Genomic DNA, 18,850 nt, shown 5'->3' with positions numbered 1-18,850 from the left:
AGGGAATTTATGGTGTCCTCTTGCAAGAGATAAGAGAGGATTTGCCAGCATTACTCTGACTATGATTCAACTCAGTTCCTTTTTTTTCTCCCCCCCACTAACTTTTGGGAGTTTTCTTTTCCCTCCCCCATCTTCTCTTTAAAAAGTTTTCCCTTTCCTTTCATTTTTTTCCCCCCTTTCTTTCTTTTTCTTTCTGTTTTTCTTTCCCCCCCCCCAGCTTTATCCCACTTTTCAGTCAGCCTGTTCCATTTTTGTCCTTGGCTATGGAGCTTATCTCCAGCTGCAGAAATGGGGGTGCCTGCTGAGGCAGCTTTTAACCTCCCCTGGACAGCTACACATTCTAATATCCACTGCCTGAACCTCTTGCCACTGCTGGGAGGCTGTTTTGCAGCTTCCCCATCTCCAGGCCAGGTTCCCTCTGGGTCCTGAGGAGACACAATTAATCCTTCCATCCTCCTGCTGCCCACTTTGAAAACAGGAATAATGAGATTTAACTCTCTTTTGGGTGGGTTTTTTTTCTTAACCATAATTTAGGATGGGCCACAAGTGACAGACTGCAGGAGGTGGTGACATTGGAGAGGGCAAGGGGAATGAGGTTTAAGCATCATGGACAGATGCCTTCAATCCCTCCCTGCACCTCTTCACAGCTCCTCTTGTTCTTGTGCAGTCACCCAGTTTAGCCTGGAGATTATTTTTGCTGCTTTAGTGCTGTTTGGAATGGATGTGGGGGGTGAGGGGGGGAGAGGAGGAAAAGAAAGCCTTGCAGGTGGCAGATGTGCAAAGCTGACTCCTCTGAGGTTTGAGGGAAATGAAATTCGAAGGCTCCATCCCAACAGCAGCAGCAGTTACAAAAGCAGGACGCAGCTCCTCGCATGTTTCTGGCTGAATATTTCATCAAAGGGATACCACAGGCAGGAATTGCCCTGCTTAAGCACTTTGCAGCTTCTGCTTTACCTGAGATGTTGTTAAGATAGGGAGCTGAGCTGCCATCGTGGTCCTGAGCCCACGGCCCCCTCAGAGTGAAGGCAGCGCTTCCCTGATAAATGCTCGCTGTGCAAGTGAGTTTTTGACCTGCAATGATAAAGGGAATGAGGCTTGCTGGGGAGCTGCCTCTTACCTGTTATCTTCCTTGCAGCTGATTTCATTGTCCTGGCCAGGAAAGTGCTTCTGTGAGGCTTTTAATGCAGTCAAAAAGAAAATGAGATCAGTCTGAGCACCAGAGAAGGGGCTGCTGTTGGTTGGTCTGGTGGGGCAGCAGTTTGATAGCCCCTGGAAACACCTTGCTCATCTCTTCAGCACAGATTACACCACAGGGTCACAGAGTGGTTTGGAAGGGACCTTGAAGGCCACCCAGTTCCAACCCCCTGCCATGGGCAGGGACACCTCCCACCAGCCCAGGTTGCTCAAGGCTTTGAACACCTCCAGGGAGGTGTTTAGAATAATCTTTTGGTTTCCATTTTACACCCAGCAGTGATTTGTTTGGATTTTGCTACCTTGATGCTTTGAACCTGTAACTAAATTTTAAAGGCATAGCCTAAAACCACCACAGGCAGCCACAACCTCCCTGGGCAACCTGCTCCAGGGTCTCCCCACCCTCAAAGCAAAGAATTTCTTCCTAATCTCCAGTTTAAATCTCTCCTCCTCAAGCTTCAATCCCTTTAGTCCAACCAGGTTCTCCAGGGAGGGAGCATCCACAACCTCCCTGGGCAACCTGCTCCAGGGTCTCCCCACCCTCACTGGGAAGAATTTCTTCCTAATCTCCAGTCTAAATCTCTCCTCTTCCAGCTCCAATCCATTCCCTCTCATCCCATCACTACAAGCCCTTGTCCAAACCCTTCACCTCCCTTACATGGCTGACAAAGGAATCTTTTGGCTGATGAAAGCAGCACAGCACCAACCTCACATTCTCCCCCCACTTCCCTCAGGTCTGTCTGCATCTCTCCTTCAGCAAAGAGCACAGTGGCCATCCCCAGGCTGAAACCTCACTCCCACATCTGTCTTCTTTTGCTCTTCACAGCTAGGATGTGTGACATGTACCTGCGTGGTCCCAGTGGGGTGATAACCTCTCCCAACTACCCAGTGCAGTACGACAACAACGCCTACTGTGTGTGGGTCATCACTGCCCTCAACCCAGCCAAGGTAGGTCCCAGAGACACATCTCCATCCCATCCCTTCAGTGCTCTGCTTGCAGTGCTGGGGAGCTGTGCTCTTCAGAGAGGACCAGTCTGGTGTTTAGCCCATTCAGGCTTTGGTGTCTGATGCTTTATCCACACCACCACCCTCCCCCTGCCCCTCCTCCCCACAGACTCCTCCAACGTGTTTCCCAGCTGGCCTTCAAAGCTCACAAGGCATCAGGTTCCCTCTCTGCTGAGCATTCAGTTTGTCCTGGGATGTCATTAAAAGTGAATTTAAGGATTTTTAACCACAGCCTCTTTGACATCTTGGTGCAACTGGCAGTGAGGTGCCAGAGGGCTTTGGAGAGCATCTCATGAAAGCAGCTGGGGGCTGGGGCAGGAGCAGTGTGCCAGGAATGCTCTGATTTTTCACTCCTTTTTAGTCAGTAGCTGGCCCCTGACCAGTGAGGGGTTCAGCCCCCAAAGGGCTGAGGGCAGCTGAGGAGGGAGCCACGGTTCCAGCTCCTGCTGCTCGTGCAGTGCTGTGCGCTCCTGACCGAGCCCTGTCTGTGCTCACTGAGCTTTGAAGAGGGGAGGTTGCAGGGGATTTTCTCTGTCCCCACTGGTCTGCATGTGCCTTTCAAGCCTGTTGTCACTGGTCATGCAGGGAACCAGGCTTGCCTGCCCTGCCCTTGTTAGAGCAAGGCCTTTCCATTTCCCACCAGCAGCACTCAGCACCTCCCAGCTTTCTCCAGCCCTGCAAGCTCAGCCTGCTCCTCTCCTCCAGCCCTGCGTGAGGACACAAGGGCAGAAGTTACTTTGCTGGGTAGCTCAAAACACACTTCCTGAGGTGTTGCTCACCTCCTGCTCTCAGAAGACAGCTTCCTTTCTTTTTAGTATCTGGGCTCCTGCTGACACCATCTCCATCAGCCCCTGAGCCAATCTTGCACACCAAAGGCACCAACCCCCTGTGTCGGTCATGCCTTGGCCCTTGCCTCTGGCCAGTCCTGTTCTTTGGCACTCTGCCTTCTGCTGCTGGTCCAAGGAAGGCATTTCATAGCTGTCAGCATCCCAGGATCTCACCTTTTGGTAGGAATCATTATGGGTTGTAGAAATGTCAGCAAGGATCTGCAGTTGCAGCCTGCTTGCTTCCGCTGCTGGGATGGCATCTCGTGATACCACCTCCAGCTCATTGCACCCCTCTGCAGCCCTCACCATGGCAGGGCAGCCAGAGCAGGGGCTGGCTGGAGAGCCCCTTGAGTTGTGCTTCTCTCTCCTCATTGCCCTCAGTTCAAGCCTTTAAGAAGTGCAGATGGCTGGTGGGTTATGGTCTTTAACGAGGAGTATTCCAATGGCAGAATGAGTTTGTGTTCCAAGAGCTGTCATCAGCTGGCCATTTCCTCCTCTGGGTGTCTTGATTTGGCTGTGTAGGACTCCAGTAAGGACCCAGATTCTGGGAAGCTGCAGGGTGGCATCAGGATGTTTGGTCAGTGCTGATTTATTAGGAGTAATTTACTGGATAATCAGGCCCAGGAGGTTCTCCTTCATCAGGGTAATGTGCAAGTGGAGAAGAGACCACATGGAACAGCAGCTATTACTGCTTGAGTGTCAGCTGTGCTCTCCAGCCTGCAGACCCTTGGGTGTACACTGCTGCTGCATGGACAGCTTGAGGGATCCAGCAGCATCTTGGGCTGTGCTCTGGGGCTTGCAGCTTTAGGTGTGTCCATCCTTGACTTTCAGAGGTCATCACCCCCCACTTGCTGTGTGTGTACAAATTGTCCTCTGTCACAGAATCACAGAGTGGTTCAGCTTGGAAGGGACCTCAGACATCATCCACTCCAACCTCCCCACCATGGGCAGGGACACCTCTCAGCTAGGCTCAGCTGCTCATCCAGCCTGGCCTTGAACACCCCCAAGGATGAGGCAGCCACAGCCTCCCTGGGCAGCCTGTGCCAGAGTCTCACCGCCCTCCCGCTGAAGAATCATAGAATCAAGCAGGTTGGAAAAGACCTCAGAGGTCATCAAGTCCAACCTATCACCCAACACCTCCTGACTAACTAAACCCTGGCTCCAAGGGCCACATCCAAGCCTTTTTTGAACACCTCCAGGGATGGGGACTCCAGCACCTCCCTGGGCAAGAGCTTCCTCCTGGCTGAGAGGTGTCCCTGTCCATGGTAGGGAGGTTGGAGTAGATTACCTCTAAGGTCCCTTCCAGCCTAAGCCATTCTAGGACTCTATAAAGAGTCTCTTCCAGCCTCAACAGCTGCATGGTTCTATGGAGTCTAACCTTCAGCTTGCTTCATCTTCTCCTCTGCCAGCTTCTCCTTCAGCAGGGGGACAGGACAAGCCTCTCCTCCTGGGGGCTTCCTGGGCAGCCTGTCTCATTCTCAACATTTTCCCTGTGAATTTCTGCTCAGGGAAAGTTTCTTCTCTCCCTTTGCTGAGTTTCTGCCTCCAACTTTCAAACCTGATTGATAATAATTGGTTGATTAGGAAACAGAACTCTGCAAGGCCTGAGCCTCAGCTTTTATAACACATGAGGAGAGGCCTGGAGCTGGTCAAAGCCACTCACTTCAGTACTTCCCAACCTGGGGCAGAGATTCAATAGCTCCAGGAGCTGTGGTCTGTGCTCCATGGGCTGCAGCTCTGTGTGTTGTAAAGAGATGGAGCCCCACTGAAATGAGGATTAATTGGTCACATCAACAGCTTGTGTGAACTGTGTAGAGGTTGCCTTCTCCCTTCTCTTTGAAGTGATAAATAGTTAATTAGCAATACCAGTTTGGAAAGGGTTTCTGGGGGGGGATATCTCCTCCTGGCAGCGTAATTTATAGGTTAGGCAAAACTCTCCAGCTCTTTGGAGCAGGGAGGCTTGGGGGAAGTGCACTGACTGTTCTCCTGCTGTGCCTGCCTGCTCCTCACACGGTGCTGGGGGGAGCTGCTGGACAGAGCTCCAGTCTGGTGCCAATGGCAGAGATCCTGGAGCTAGAAGAGACCTTGGCCTCCTCCTGGTGCTCCTCGGGAAAACAGGACACAGGGGAAGCAATCAATCACCCTTCTTGCCCTCTGCTGCTTCAGCAGGTCAGCAAAGCTCCAGGAGCCAGAGTTGTGCAAAGGGGGAACCTCCAAGGAGCTTCCCTGGGACAGAAGGTTGCTTTTGTCCAGCAAACCCTTCCTGGGGCTGGCTGCCTAGGCTGCTCAGGCTGTGCAACTAACCCAGTAGAGCACTGGGAGCTGCTGGTGTGTGTCTTAACAGGCACAGGCACTGCTTTTCCTACCTAACAGGTCCTCCAGCACTGCCTCTGAGAAGCACACCTACAGATCTTCCCTGCTTCCAGCACAGCTCATGTTAGAGTCCCTGGGGGTGTTCAAAAAAAGGCTTGGATGTGGCACTTGGAGCCAGGGTTTAGTTGTCAGGAGGTGTTGGGTGTTAGGTGTTAGGTTGGGCTTGATGAGCTCTGAGGTCTTTTCCAACCTGGTTGATTCTATGATTCTATTATTCTATGATTCTATGCTTCTGTGCTTCTATGATTCTGTGATTCTATGCCAAAGAGGACAGTTCACCTCCCTGCCTGGCACTGCCTTGGTGTGCAAGGGGCTGATCTCACCATGGGAGAGGGCAGGGCTGAGGGTGAATCAACTAAAATGCAGAGAAAATACTTGAAAGAGGGGGAGGAAAGCATTCTGGGCCTGAGCTGAAGTTTGCTGAAGTCAGTGGTAACCTTTTCATTGGCTTGAGTGGTCTTTGGATCAGGTCCTGTCCTGTGGAGCTTTCAATGTGAGTGATGGGGAAACCACTGAGCTGAATTTAGAACTCATTTGCAAGTCATCTGTTCTATATTTGGAGCAGAGCTGGGAGCCAGCTCCTCTGAGCTTCAGAATCCCCCTCCAAGTAGTGCTCCTCAGGTGACAACCTGCAATTATTACCTAGATGGAGGATGACATCCAACCATAGCTGGAGGTTGCTCAGGGCATGCAGGGTTGGGGTGTGTTGGTGGTTTTCTTCCCTCCCCTCCAATGCCATAGGCATTAATGTCAGCCACAGTGGGGAAAGAGAAATCCCTTGGGAGCTGAGAGCTGCAGAGGGTAATTGGTGAATTTGCATGGAAGCTATTTCTGCTCCTCCTTGTCACAATGGATGTGATTTCTCCTGGGCTTATTCTCAGCTGGAGTCTAGGTGGCCAAGTAAAGCTCTGCCCAAGCTCCTCGTGGCAGTGGTGGAGAGGGAAGGACCCCTCCAGGGGGTGAGTCATAGTATCATAGTATCATAGTATCATTCAGGGTTGGAAGGGACCACAAGGATCAGCCAGTCCCAACCCCCTGCCATGGGCAGGGACACCCCACACTAGATCAGCCTGGCCAGAGCCTCATCCAGCCAGGCCTTAAACACCTCCAGGGACAGGGCCCCAACCACCTCCCTGCACAACCCATTCCAGGGCTTCACCACTCTCCTGGGGAAGAACTTCCTCCTCCCCTCCAGCCTGAATCTCCCCACCTCCAGCTTCATTCCATTCCCCCTAGTCCTATCACTACCTGAGATCCTGAGAGTCATCCCAGATGAAGGCTGGGAAGAAGGGGAGGGGGCAGAAGGAGCAATCTGAGCAGGCAGAGCACTTGGCTGTGGGTGCAGGAGGGGCTGCTGTGCACGGGGGGGGTGTGGAGGGGTTGGGTTTTCACCCTGTGGATGTGTCTGCACTTCTGCACTTCCAGCCCCCTTCGCTTCAGGAGCAGTTGTCACACTCCAATCTATTTTCTTGGCTTTGCTAATTGCTTCCTGTCCCTTCAGCAGCCTACAAGTGGAGGCTTGCTGTCCTGCCTGGCTCTGTGTGTGCTGGGAGGTCTCTTGGTGTTTAATGAATCATTAAATAACTTTCAGCTTTCAGAGCAACAGGAAAAAAAAAAAGGGGGGGGGGGGGAGAGAGGGAAAAAAAGAAGAAAGGAAAGAAAATAGGCAAGTAGATAAAGAAATATTCTATCCAGCATCCTGTTCCTGTGCCAGGAGGTTAGTCCTCAGTATACTGCAGCATAATTAGTTCTTTAATGAGGGCCAGCCTCCTTGGAAGGCAGTTTACTTGACTGACTGATTGAGCTAGTGATGTGTGCTGCTCCACAGGGCTGTGTGCCCTGTATTAATTACAGGATTCCATTATTCCATGCCTTGAGAAGAACCTGCACAGGTTCCTGGGCTGCTGCTCCTCCTCAGGTTGAATGGTTCCAACCTTCTGGGGAGTCACCACCCAGGCTCCTGCTCCACGGCCCTGGCAGGGGGGGTTGGGTCACACCATGCTCTCAGGGGCAGACAGGGAGTTTGGTTGCCTGTCCCTTTGACAAGTCTTAATGCCATTGATGTGTAGAAGGTGAGAGCAGGGGAAAGTGCAGTCTGAGCTGGCTGTGGAAGCATGGAATGGCTCAGGTTGGAAGGGACCTCTGAGATCATCCACTCCGACCCCCCTGCCATGGGCAGGGACACCTCTCAGCTAGACTCAGCTGCTCAAAGCCTCATCCAACCTGGCTTTTAACAGCCACAACCTCCCTGGACAGCCTGCTCCCCAGTCTCACCACCCTCATGCTGAAGAACTTCTTCCTCAGCTCCAGTCTGACCCTGCTCTGCCTCAGCTTCAAACCATTCCTCCTTGTCCTGTCTCCAGACACCCTCAGGAAGTCTCTCTGCAGCCTTCCTGGAGGATCCCTTCAGGTCCTGGCAGGCAGCCCTGAGGTCCCTCTGGAGTATTCTGTTTTCCAGGCTGCACAGCCCCAGCTCCCTCAGCCTGTCCTCATAGCAGGGGGGCTCCAGCCCTTGCTTCATCTTTGTGGCCTCCTCTGGCCTCACTCCAACAGCTCTGTGTCCTTATACTGGGGACCCCAGAACTTCCATCACCTCTGGGGGAACACTCAAGCCACTCCCTGGCCACTCTTTGCTGAGGGGATTGAAGCTGAGTGGTTTTGACAGGGAAATGTTGTCAGCTTCATGGATACTCCATAGGAGCCTTGAAGAGTCTTAAAGAGGCTTGCTCACCTTGAGCACAACACAGCTCAGGATTTAACTCTGGGCCTTTTATCCCCCAGTGATTGGAGGATGGTTGAATCCCCATCCCCAGAGGTGTTTAAAAGGCACAGAGCTGTGGTGCTGAGGGCCAAGGTTTAGCAGTAGCCTTGATAGATAAATGGCTGGACTTGGCCTTAAAGGTCTTTTCCAGCCCAAGTAATTCCCTGACTGTGACTGCACTCATGCTGCAGGCTTGGCAGGAGGTGCTGCCTTTAGAGAAGGCAAGAACAAGGCAAAGGGTGTAGTGTTCCTGTGCCTTGCTGCTTTGCCCCAGGTCAGGAGGTGTAGGGTGGCATCACCTGCCTGTGGTCCTTGGCACACACCTAGGTCCTTCTTGTGAAATGCATTTGGTGCCTTCTGTGTTGTGTGAAAGAGCCAATGGAAGTGTGAAACTACAACTGGTCACTGGAGCTGCTGGAATCTGTCTACAGGCACATGAGCAAAGGGCTGGATGCATCCAAGTGTTTGTGTGCATCCCTGGATCCCTTTGCCATGAGGGTGGTGGAACACTGGAGCAGGTTGCCCAGGGAGGTGGTTGAGGTCCCATCCCTGGAGATATTCAAGGTGAGGCTTGACAGAGCTCTGAGCAACCTGATCTAGTTGAGGATGTCCCTGCTTGACTGCAGGGGAGTTGGACTTGGTGACCTTTGGAGGTCCCTTCCAAGCCAAACTGTTCTATGATTCTATGATCCAGGCAGATAAAAAGCTCTAAGAAACAAAGCTGCTCTTGATTTCTTCTTCATGGATGCAAAGCACTGCTGCCAGTCAAGCTCTCAGCCTTTGCTATATGTTGGCCCTGTCCAAGACCTTTGATCCCTAAGTCACTTTGTAGTTTTCAGTTCTCTGAGAGGAAGTGATGCTGATGGTTGGACTCAATGATCTTAGAGCTCTTTCCCAAGCAAAACTCTGCTATGATTCAAGAGCAGCCAAGAGTGTGGGAGCCTCTCCTCTTCCTGGGACTTCTGCTCCTGAATGATATGTAAAGGCTGCATGAATCCAGTGGTACCCTAATCAAGAGGGGGTGGAAGGTTTGCTGGAGCAGGAATCCGACAGCTGTGGACAGATGTGGTGGTAAATGTGTTTGTAGACAGCTTGAGGCAGTTTCCCTGAGCTACCCCAGTGGTAATTCACACAAAACCTCTCTTGGTCTGGCAGAAGCTTCCAAAACCAGGGGAACCTTGAACACAGATTCATAGAATAGGTTGGGTTGGAAGGAACCTTGAAGATCATTGACCTCCAAACCTCTGGCACTGGGGGGACACCTTCCACAACACAGAGTCATAGAAGCATAGAATTGTTAGGGTTGGAAGGGACCTCAAGGCTCAGCCAGTTCCAACCCCCCTGCCATGGGCAGGGACACCTCACACCACAGCAGGTTGCTCACAGCCACATCCAGCCTGGCTGCAAACACCTCCAGGGATGAGGCTTCCACCTCCTCCCTGGGCAACCTGCTCCAGTGTCAACAACACTGCCCAGAGTCAACAAGACAGAGCAAAAGGCAGATTCCTCTCCTTTTGTTCCACATGTGCCAAAGGTGCTGGCTGTGTCCACATTCAACTCCATCACCATCCCCTCAGGTGTATGAAAGAAATTGGGAACTGGTGCCTGATGGAAAAAGAAAACAACCAAGCCCCAAAGCAGGCTGAGATCCCAACACACAGATCCTCATCCATAAAAATCATCCAGGCAATCAATAGGGGAAGCAGAGGGAATTTCAGGAAGAGCTCAATCTGTCTGCAGAGAAGTGGCTGCAGAGCTGTAACAAGCGAGGACAGTCACCCTTGGAGATGTCCTGGAGATACCAGTGCTCTCCTAAATTGCTCCTCGATAGGCAAGCAGATAAATAACCAAGGCAAGGCCTCTGCTGGCTGCTGCACTGGCAGTTGATTCATATTAACATGCTGCATCTTTGCCAGGTTATCAAACTCACCTTTGAAGAATTTGAACTAGAGAGAGGATATGACACCCTGACAGTGGGGGATGGAGGACAAGTCGGAGACCAGAAAACTGTGCTCTACGTGTAAGTAGCCTCTCCTTTGGCCCTGGGGAGACACCCACAGCCTGAGGTTTGCCTGATGAGCTGGAGCTGATGTGTTGGGATGAAGAAGCCCCCATGATCCCCGCTCTGACAGCCCCCCACCCCATCCCAGCCTGCTGTTTGACATTGACTTGGTGGAGCTGAGTGTTCTCGGTGTGTTCTTCCCTCCTCACCTTCTCGCAGGGTTCAGAAAGGTTCTTCCCTCTTTGCTTTGCTTTTCTCCAGCTGCCCTTTGTTGGAGCCCCTTAGAGAGAGGCTGAGGCTGTCCAGGAAGTGAACAGGGTTGAAGTTTGGATAGAGGAATAAATACAAATCTGGCAGAAGCTGAGAAGGGTTTGGACCTCTCTCTCCTGTGCTGCCCTTGGGCAGTGCAGAGCGGCTGCAAATCCATAATGCTGGAGTGGCCTCCTGAGCATCTGACATCCAGGATGTGAAGGGATGTGTAAAGGGATGTGTGAAGGGATGTGTAAAGGGTGACATATGCTTCAAGGCTGAGAATTGGTCCCCCTCCATTTGTAGCCTTCAGTTTGGAGCTAGGATGTTCTGTGGAGGTTTTATTCACTACAGGAAAAGTTGTAGATAGTCCTTGCAGACCTTCCTGGCTCAGTGTCTCCCATTTTTAAGGGAATCTGGGGGGGTTGAGGTTGGGAGTTGTGTTCTCCAGTTTGAATTATGAAGTTTTTTCAGCACAGGAGAAGTTGTAGGTGGTCCTTGCAGGCCTTCCTGGCTCAGTGTCTCCCATCTCAGTCTGTTTCTTTAAGGGAATTTGGGGGGGTTGAGGTTGGGGGTTGTGGTTTCCAGTTTGAATTATGAGGGTGGCCTCACCAGGGCAGAGTAGAGGGGCAGGAGAACCTCTCTGACCTACCAACCACAGCCAGGATGTTACTGGGAAGGAAGACCTGAAGCTATTTTGGGGGTGGGGGGTTGGAAGCAGGGCCACCACGATCCAGCTTTCATCTTAACTTGCAAGACTCCCTTCCCTCTCTAAGCAAAAATGTGTAAGAGCAAACAACTCTGCAGGAGCTGCTCTGGCAAAGCTGCTGTCCTCTTTCCAACTGGTAGAGAGGGTTTGATGTTGTGGCTTTTAATTCCTCCTCTTCACCTGTATTTTTATTCCCCCTGCCATGACTCAGTCTCCCACTCCACTGTCACTGCTCTCAACCTTCTCCTTTCCCAAGTCTCCCTTCCCCCCAGGTTCATTTCCCCCTGCATCACTCTCCAGAACCTGACCACTTGGTGGCTCTTAGGTCAGGAACTCCAAGCTGCAGGGTGGGGAAAGGTAAAAGGCTGAGTGTGGGAGCAGGGTTTGTAACTGAAGTGCCACCGAACATTTCACAGCTGAATGTGCCAAGGGCTGCCCGGGGAGCAGCCTGCAGTGACTCACTGGAACCAGCTCTCATCCCATCCTTTATTTTCCTCTTTGGGGGTTTGTTGGTTTGGTTTCTTTGTCTTTGCCCTAAGGCCATGGAGGTTTCCCTAGGTTTGATGTTAATCAGTCCAGGTTTTCTCACCCTGCACTGGCTGCACTAGCCACTCGAGACCTTGCTAAGGCAAGCCTGGAATACCTGAGCCCTCTCTTCCACCTGGGATCTTCTGCCAGCCCAGGAGAGCTTTCCACTGACCTGAACAGGGAGAGAGTCTTATGTATTTATTTATTGGACTTTGGAAGGGTAAGTTTCAATCTAACCAAACCTGAAAGAGGTGTGAAGAGCACTGAAGTGCTCCACTTGTAATCATAGAATCAACCAGGTTGGGAAAGACCTCAGAGATCATCAAGCCCAACCTGTTGCCTAATCCCTAACACCTCTTGACAACTAAACCATGGCTCCAAGGGCCACATCCAAGCCCCTCTTGAACACCTCCAGGGATGGGGACTCCACCACCTCCCTGGGCAGCACATCCCCACAGCCAATTACTCTCTCTGGGAAGAACTTTCTCCTCACCTCCAGCCTAAACTTCCCCTGGCACAGCTTGACACTGTGTCCTCTTCTTCTGGTGCTGGGTGCCTGGGAGAAGAGACCAACCCCCACCTGGCTACAACCTCCCTTCAGGTAGTTGTGGAGAGCAAGAAGGCCTCCCCTGAGCCTCCTCTTCTCCAGGCTAAGCAACCCCAGCTCCCTCAGCCTCTCCTCACAGGGCTGTGCTCCAGACCCCTCCCCAGCCTCGTTGCTCTTCTCTGGACACCTTCCAGTGTCTCAATGTCCTTCTTTGACTGAGGAGCCCAGAATTGGACACAGGACCGAAGGTGTGGCTTGTAATGTAGATTTATGGATTCATAGGTTGGTTTGAGTTGGAAAGGAGCTATAAGATCATCAAACCTCCCTGCCATGGGCAGGGACACCTCCCACCTGCCCAGGTTGCTCACAGCCTCATCCAGCCTGGCCTTCAACACCTCCAAGGAAGGGACATCCACAACCACCTTGAGCAACCTCTTGCAGTGCCTCCCCACCCTCACTGGATGTGATTCAAGAGTCATAGAATCAGTAAGCTTTGAAAAGACTTCAGACATCATCAAGTCCAAGCTGTCACCCAACACCTCCTGACAACTAAACCAAGGCTTCAAGTGCCACATCCAGTCCCCTCCTGAACACCTCCAGGGATGGTGACTCCACCACCTCCCTGGGCAGGACAGCCTGATGCTCTCAGAATCTGCACTGACTCTTCTCCATGATCTAAAGCATCGATGCCACCAGGCTGTGGTGCACTTTGACAGGCCAGAGGGACAGGGTCCAGCCAGAGGGACCTAGGCAAGGTTGTGAAGTGAGACTCTCTGAACCTCACGAGATTCAGCAAGGCCAAATGCAAGGTCCTGAACCTGAAGGTCCATGGACAACTCCCCTCAGCATTTGCTGCCTTGTTTCCTGCTGTCAGCTGCATCCCTGAGTCAGATCTGTGCATTGGATACCAGCTGGGGGGGGCTGTTTTAGGACTCAACACACAGGGACCCAACCCTGCCCGGGATGGGAGCTGCAGTTTTGCCTGCTGCTCTTCACTCTTCAAGAGGAACTCAGTGCTGCAGCCCTTTCAGCTCAAGGAACGCATTCAAACCCCCCTTGCAGAGCAGCAGACGTTGCCCCAAACTGAGCTCAGAAGGACCATTTGTTTCCATCTCTGGAAGAAGCATCTTGGAGAGCATAACAGATTGTGAGGCTGAGCTTTCTGACTTGCAGAGAAGGTTTTTATTCCCTAAAGTAACAAGCACCCAAATCAATCATTCAGCTTGTTAAAGTGGAATGGGAAAGTGTGCAATAAACCACCCCCCCACCCCCCCCCCCAACACAACTCTCTGAAGAGCCTCTTTCAGCCTGGTTTATTTCCACCACCCCCTCTTGGTTATGTTCCTCCTCCCTGCCTGGCTGCTGCTTAAATAACCTGAGAAGAACCAACGCCAGCACTGCTCCTGCAGACCCTCTGGATGCAAACCAATCATTACAGGAAGAGTGGTGCTTAGCTGAGCAGCACCCTGGGAGCAGTGAAGGTTCTGAAGCAGGTCAAAGCATCTTGGTGGGGACAGAAGCAGGAAGTGGCTGATGGGTGGGGGAGGCATGGAGGTGACTTCAGGGAGGGACAGCTTCTGGATTCCAGAGAAGAGCAACAAAGCTGGGCAAGGGTCTGGAGAAGAGGGCTGGGGAGGAGCAGCTGAGGGAGCTGGGGGTGCTCAGCCTGGACAAAAGGAGGCTGAAGGGAAACCTCATTGCTCTCTTCAACTCCCTGAAAGGAGATTACAGCCAGATAGGGGCCAGGTTAAGGGGAGACCTTGCTCTCTACAACTCCCTGAAAGGAGATTAAAGTCACATAGGGGCCAGGCTCAGGGGAGACCTTCTTGCTCTCTACAACTCCCTGAAAGGAGGCTGTAGCCAGCTGGGGGTTGGTCTCTTCTCCCAGGCACCCAGCACCAGAACAAGAGGACACAGTCTCAAACTGTGCCTGGGGAGGTTTAGGCTGGAGGTGAGGAGAAAGTTCTTCCTAGAAAGAGTAATTGGCCCTTGGGATGTGCTGCCCAGGGAGGTGGTGGAGTCCCCATCCCTGAAGGTATTCAAGAGGGGCTTGGATGTGGCCCTTGGAGCCATGGTTTAGTTGTCAGGAGGTGTTGGGTGTTAGGTAATAGGTTGGACTTGAAGATCTCTGAGGTCTTTTCTAACCTGGTTGATGCTATGGAGCCAGGAGGGGGTTGGTCTCTCCTCCCTAGCAGCAGTTGATAGAATGAGAGGAAGTGGCCTGAAGCTGAGCCAGGGGAGGTTCAGTTTGGACATGAGGAACAATTTCTTTCCCCAAAGGGTTGTCAACCCCAGGAGCAGGCTGCCCAGGGCAGTGCAGGCTCCCTCACCCCGGAGGGCTTTCAAAGCTGTGGAGATGTGGTGCTGAGGGATGTGGTCTAGCAGCAGACTTGGCAGTGCAGGGTCAAAGGTTGGACTGGGTGATCTTAAAGGACTTTTCCAGCCTGAACAGCCCTGAGGCTCCATGGCCAGAGCTGGAGCAGTGGCTGGCTCGAGGTGCTTGGAGTGATCCCTGGTGCCTGTGTGGCTGGGGGACGTCTCTAAAACGAGGGTGAGAGTTATGTGCATGGCAGGCTTGGTCCCATTACAACATCAGGCACCTGTAAGGCTGTTGGGAAGAGCCTGGCACTCAGCAGGTAGCTGCTGTTCAGGATGTCAGGCAGGTGGAGTAAAGTGACACAACCCTTCCAGCAGTCATTTGGGTTTGCTCTCAATGAGCAGCAAGTGGCAGAGACAGAGACAGCCAGGCTGGCCTCCCACTAGCCAGGAAACTGGGAACTGCCACAGCTATGCCTGGAGGTTGCAAGCTGGGTTTGGTGACAGGATGCTAGCAACACCCAGCTGCTGGGGGGGGTCCCTTTGCAGCCTTGGGTTTGCTCTAATTCAGAGCTTGGGGATCTGTTTTATCAGGAAGCCTTTCAGGTGCTGCTGTGGCAGTGGGGGAATGGTGCCAGGGGTGCCAGGCAGGAGCCACATCTCTCCATATGGAACTAGTTAGATTTAAGTAAACACTCCAGAAAGTGGGGGAAAAAACCCCTAAACCAACCAACAATCACAGCAAGCTCCCCCCTCCCTCCTCCCCCCTCCTATCCACTTGCAGGAGCTGCACTCAAGGTAATTTATAGATTTATCCCAGGTGATACCTTAGCAGAAATGTAACAACAACACTCAACACTGCCACTGAGCCTGGCAACAAAAGGCTCCAGCTCCTGCAGGAGTGATCCCTTCCCACGCTCTGCTGGGAAGGGAAGGGAAGGGAAGGGAAGGGAAGGGAAGGGAAGGGAAGGGAAGGGAAGGGAAGGGAAGGGAAGGGAAGGGAAGGGAAGGGAAGGGAAGGGAAGGGAAGGGAAGGGAAGGGAAGGGAAGGGGCTGTGCTCAATGTGGGCATTGGTGTCTCTGAACCTGCGCTAATGTTGGTGTGGGTGAGGGATAAAGCTTGGAAGCCACACCAAGATGATTAAATCCCACAGGTTAGCTCATTGGCAGGGACCATGGAATGGTTTGGGTTGGAAGGGACTTTAATTATCATCCAGTTCCAACCCCCTGCCATGGGCAGGGACACCTCCCACCAGCCCAGGCTGCTCAAGGCCTCATCCAGTCTGGCCTTGAACACCTCCAGGGAGGAGACATCCCCAGCCTCCCTGGGCAGCCTGTGCCAGTCTCTCCCCACCCTCACTGGAAGAAATTTCTTCCTACTCTCCAGTCTCAATCTGCCATCTTCCAGCTCCAATCCATTCCCTCCTGTCCTGTCACTGCAATCCCTTGTAAAACCTTGGTGACAGTTCCCAAATCTCCTCAGCTTTCCTAGGAGTATCCCTGAAGGGTTGGAGAGGTCCTGGTCACCCTGCTCTGCCTGGCTTAGGAGCACTTCTCAGGGGCAGGCAGTGGATTTGTGGCTCATGCCTTGCCCTCCAGGGCTTTGATTTGTGACCTCCTTGTGAGAACTTCTCTGTCAGGGTGGAAACATGGCAGAGACTGTGGTGGAAGTCAAGCTTGTGTCACACCAGATGTTATTTGCAAGGCAATGTGAGAGGGCTCAGCCACCAGTATGGGCTCTGGGAGTTGTATGTGATTGCTTCAGTGAGAAAGGAAATGCTTGCAACTGCTGCTGGGTAGTGTGACAATGGAACTGAACTGTGGTGATCACAGCAATGATCATCACAGCTAGGACCTGCCCAGGTCCTGTGCAGGACCATGCTGAGGGGCTCAGCAGTCTCAGGGCTTGGGGCAGTCTTCTCTTCCTCCTGCTGCCATTGCTCTTGCTATTCTCTGCTGCTCCCTGGGGGTGTGTGGCCCTTGTTTGGGGGGGGGGGGGGGGGAAACCATTCCTGGGGGAACCATTCCTCACTCCTTCCTGTTTATTCCTGCAGCCTGACAGGCACCACAGTCCCTGACCTCATCGTCAGCACCCAGCACCAGATGTGGCTCCTCTTCCAGACAGACAGTGTCAGCAACTTGCTGGGATTCAAAGCCACCTATGAAGGTAATCCAAGCATGTGCCTTGACATTTCCCTGCTCTCAAAGGCTCAGGGAGGAGATGGCTGCAGTTGTGTGGGAGAAAGGAGAGGAAGAAGCTTCCCTAAGTGAATTGAGGCTCTGCAGGTGGATGATTTTTCCCCCCTTCAAACCAAAGCTTTGCTCCAACACAAAGAGCTTTCAGAACCTCTTGTCCATGAAAGCAGGCTGGGTGGGTCATGGGTAAGGTTTGGGTTGCCATTTCATCTGCTGTGGTAGAAGGGAGTTGGTGAATTTCAGCTGAGGGCAGCAGGCTGTGTCCCTGGGAGGAAATGAGATCAAGTCAGCAGCGGCTCCAGGAGCTCAGTGGTGTCAGCTGCTGGAACTGTGACTGCTCTGGGCTGTGCAAATGGAGCACAGAGGGAATGCTGAAATGTTTGCAAGGGACACTGATGGAGAGCCCTGGGGGGTGAGTGCTGAAGCTGTGTGGTTGTTCTGTTTGTAGATCTCTGCAAAGCTAGAGAAGGTGTGAGGGGAAGTGTGAGGAGAGGCTGAGGGAGCTGGGGTTGCTCAGCCTGGAGAAGAGGAGGCTCAGGGGAGACCTTCTTGCTCTCTGCAACTGCCTGAAGGGAGGTTGGAGCCAGGTGGGGGTTGGTCTCTTCTCCCAGGCAACCAGCACCAGAACAAGAGGACACAGTCTCAAGCTGTGCCAGGGGAAGTTTAGGCTGGAGGTGAGGAGAAAATTCTTCACTGAGAGAGTTGTTAGCCATTGGGATGTGCTGCCCAGGGAGGTGGTGGAGTCCCCATACCTGGAGGTGTTCAGAAAAGGCTTGGATGTGCCCCTTGGAGCCATGGTCTAGTTGCCAGGAGGTGTTGGGTGATAGGTTGGACTTGATGGCCTCTGAGGTCTTTTCCATCCTGGTTGATTCAAACTCCTCTCCCTGCCTGCTGCTCCTGGCTGAGGCTTCTCTCAGGTTGCTGGGTTGAGTCACTTAGCTTTTCCCAGAAGCCTCCATCTTGTGTCTCCAGACCTGGTGTGGGCTCCTTAGCGCTCTTCTGAAGCACACATTCTCCATCCTCCTTCCCATAGCCCTCCCCTGCCCTGGGGGCAGCTGCTTTCTGTGGTGCTGCACTGCCACAGGAGCTCTTCCAGCCTGTCACAGGAACTCTTCCATTTGGGATCTTTGTCATCTTGAATCACAGCCCTTGAGTGCCTTTCAGTTTCCTCTGTGACCTGCTGGTACCAGGGATGGCAAGAGCCCTTCTGCTCAGATGCTTCATCCAGACATGGGGGAGGCTCCTCAGCCCTCTGAGTGCCAGCAGCTTCCACTGGCTCCAGCAGGGACATCTAAATCTGTTCCTTTCAAGGGGCCTGAATGCACATTAGCATTCATTCATTTCTGGAAGTGTTGCCCTGGGACTTCCCATGTTTCAGGGAAGTGTCACATCATGTTGAGGCCACAACCTGCTCATCTGAGTGCTGCTGGCTGCTGGTTGAGGCTGAACTATCAGCAGCTCAAAGCCTGAAGGGACCTGACCAGCCAGAGAACCTGGTTGGACTGAAGGGATTGAAGCTTGAGGAGGAGAGATTTAAACTGGAGATATTGGGAAGAAATTCTTTCCAGTGAGGGTAGGGAGGCACTCCAGGGAGGTTGTGGATGCCTCTTCCCTGGAGGTGTTCAGGGCCAGGCTGGATGAGGCCTTGAGCAACCTGGGCTGGTGGGAGGTGTCCCTGCCCATGGCAGGGGGGGTTGGAACTGGATGAGCCTTAAGGTCCCCCCCAGTCCAACCCATTCTGTGAATCTATGAATGCCACCATGGGCAGCCAGGCTGGGCAGTGCCTGGCTGTGGTGCTGCAGTGTTTGCAGGATGGCAGCACCAGGCCAGCAGAAAAGTCAGAGATAAGAGGTAATGGCACTGAAAGGAGAAGGCAAATCCAGCCCAGTGGTCTGGGAGCATCTGACCAGCACTTTGTGCTGTGCCTGGCTGTGAAGGTTGGACCTGGTGATCCTAGAGCTCTTCTCCAGCCTCCATGGTCCTGTGACTGCAGCACCCCCAGCCCCCAGCAGCTGTGGTCTCTGCCTCCTACCACATGTGTCTGTGGCTGGTTCTTGGCAGCCCAGCAGAAGATGCTGCTGCTGCCCCTCTACCTGTGCCAGCTGCTGGTGGGTGAAGGCACTCCCCAGCCCCCCTTGGAGACCCT

At 52.9% G+C, this 18,850-nt stretch overlaps 1 protein-coding gene across 1 annotated transcript in view; it reads left to right on the top strand.

Annotated features, from left to right (window-relative positions):
* CSMD2 (CUB and Sushi multiple domains 2) overlaps nt 1–18,850 on the top strand; it is a 376,465-nt gene that overhangs the window by 203,628 nt on the left and 153,987 nt on the right. Inside the window, exons 10-12 of the mRNA XM_068159296.1 lie at nt 2,018–2,139; nt 10,074–10,177; nt 16,563–16,675. Coding sequence (XP_068015397.1) covers nt 2,018–2,139; nt 10,074–10,177; nt 16,563–16,675 — 339 coding nt within the window. The remainder of the gene's footprint in view (nt 1–2,017; nt 2,140–10,073; nt 10,178–16,562; nt 16,676–18,850) is intronic.

This window comes from Melanerpes formicivorus, unplaced genomic scaffold (assembly GCF_026170545.1).
Source record: "Melanerpes formicivorus ecotype bairdi unplaced genomic scaffold, bMelFor1.0.p_v2 SCAF_45, whole genome shotgun sequence".
NCBI classification, from domain to species: domain Eukaryota; kingdom Metazoa; phylum Chordata; class Aves; order Piciformes; family Picidae; genus Melanerpes; species Melanerpes formicivorus.
Note: the sequence above shows the minus strand (reverse complement) of the source record. Positions and strands in the feature narration are given on the sequence as shown.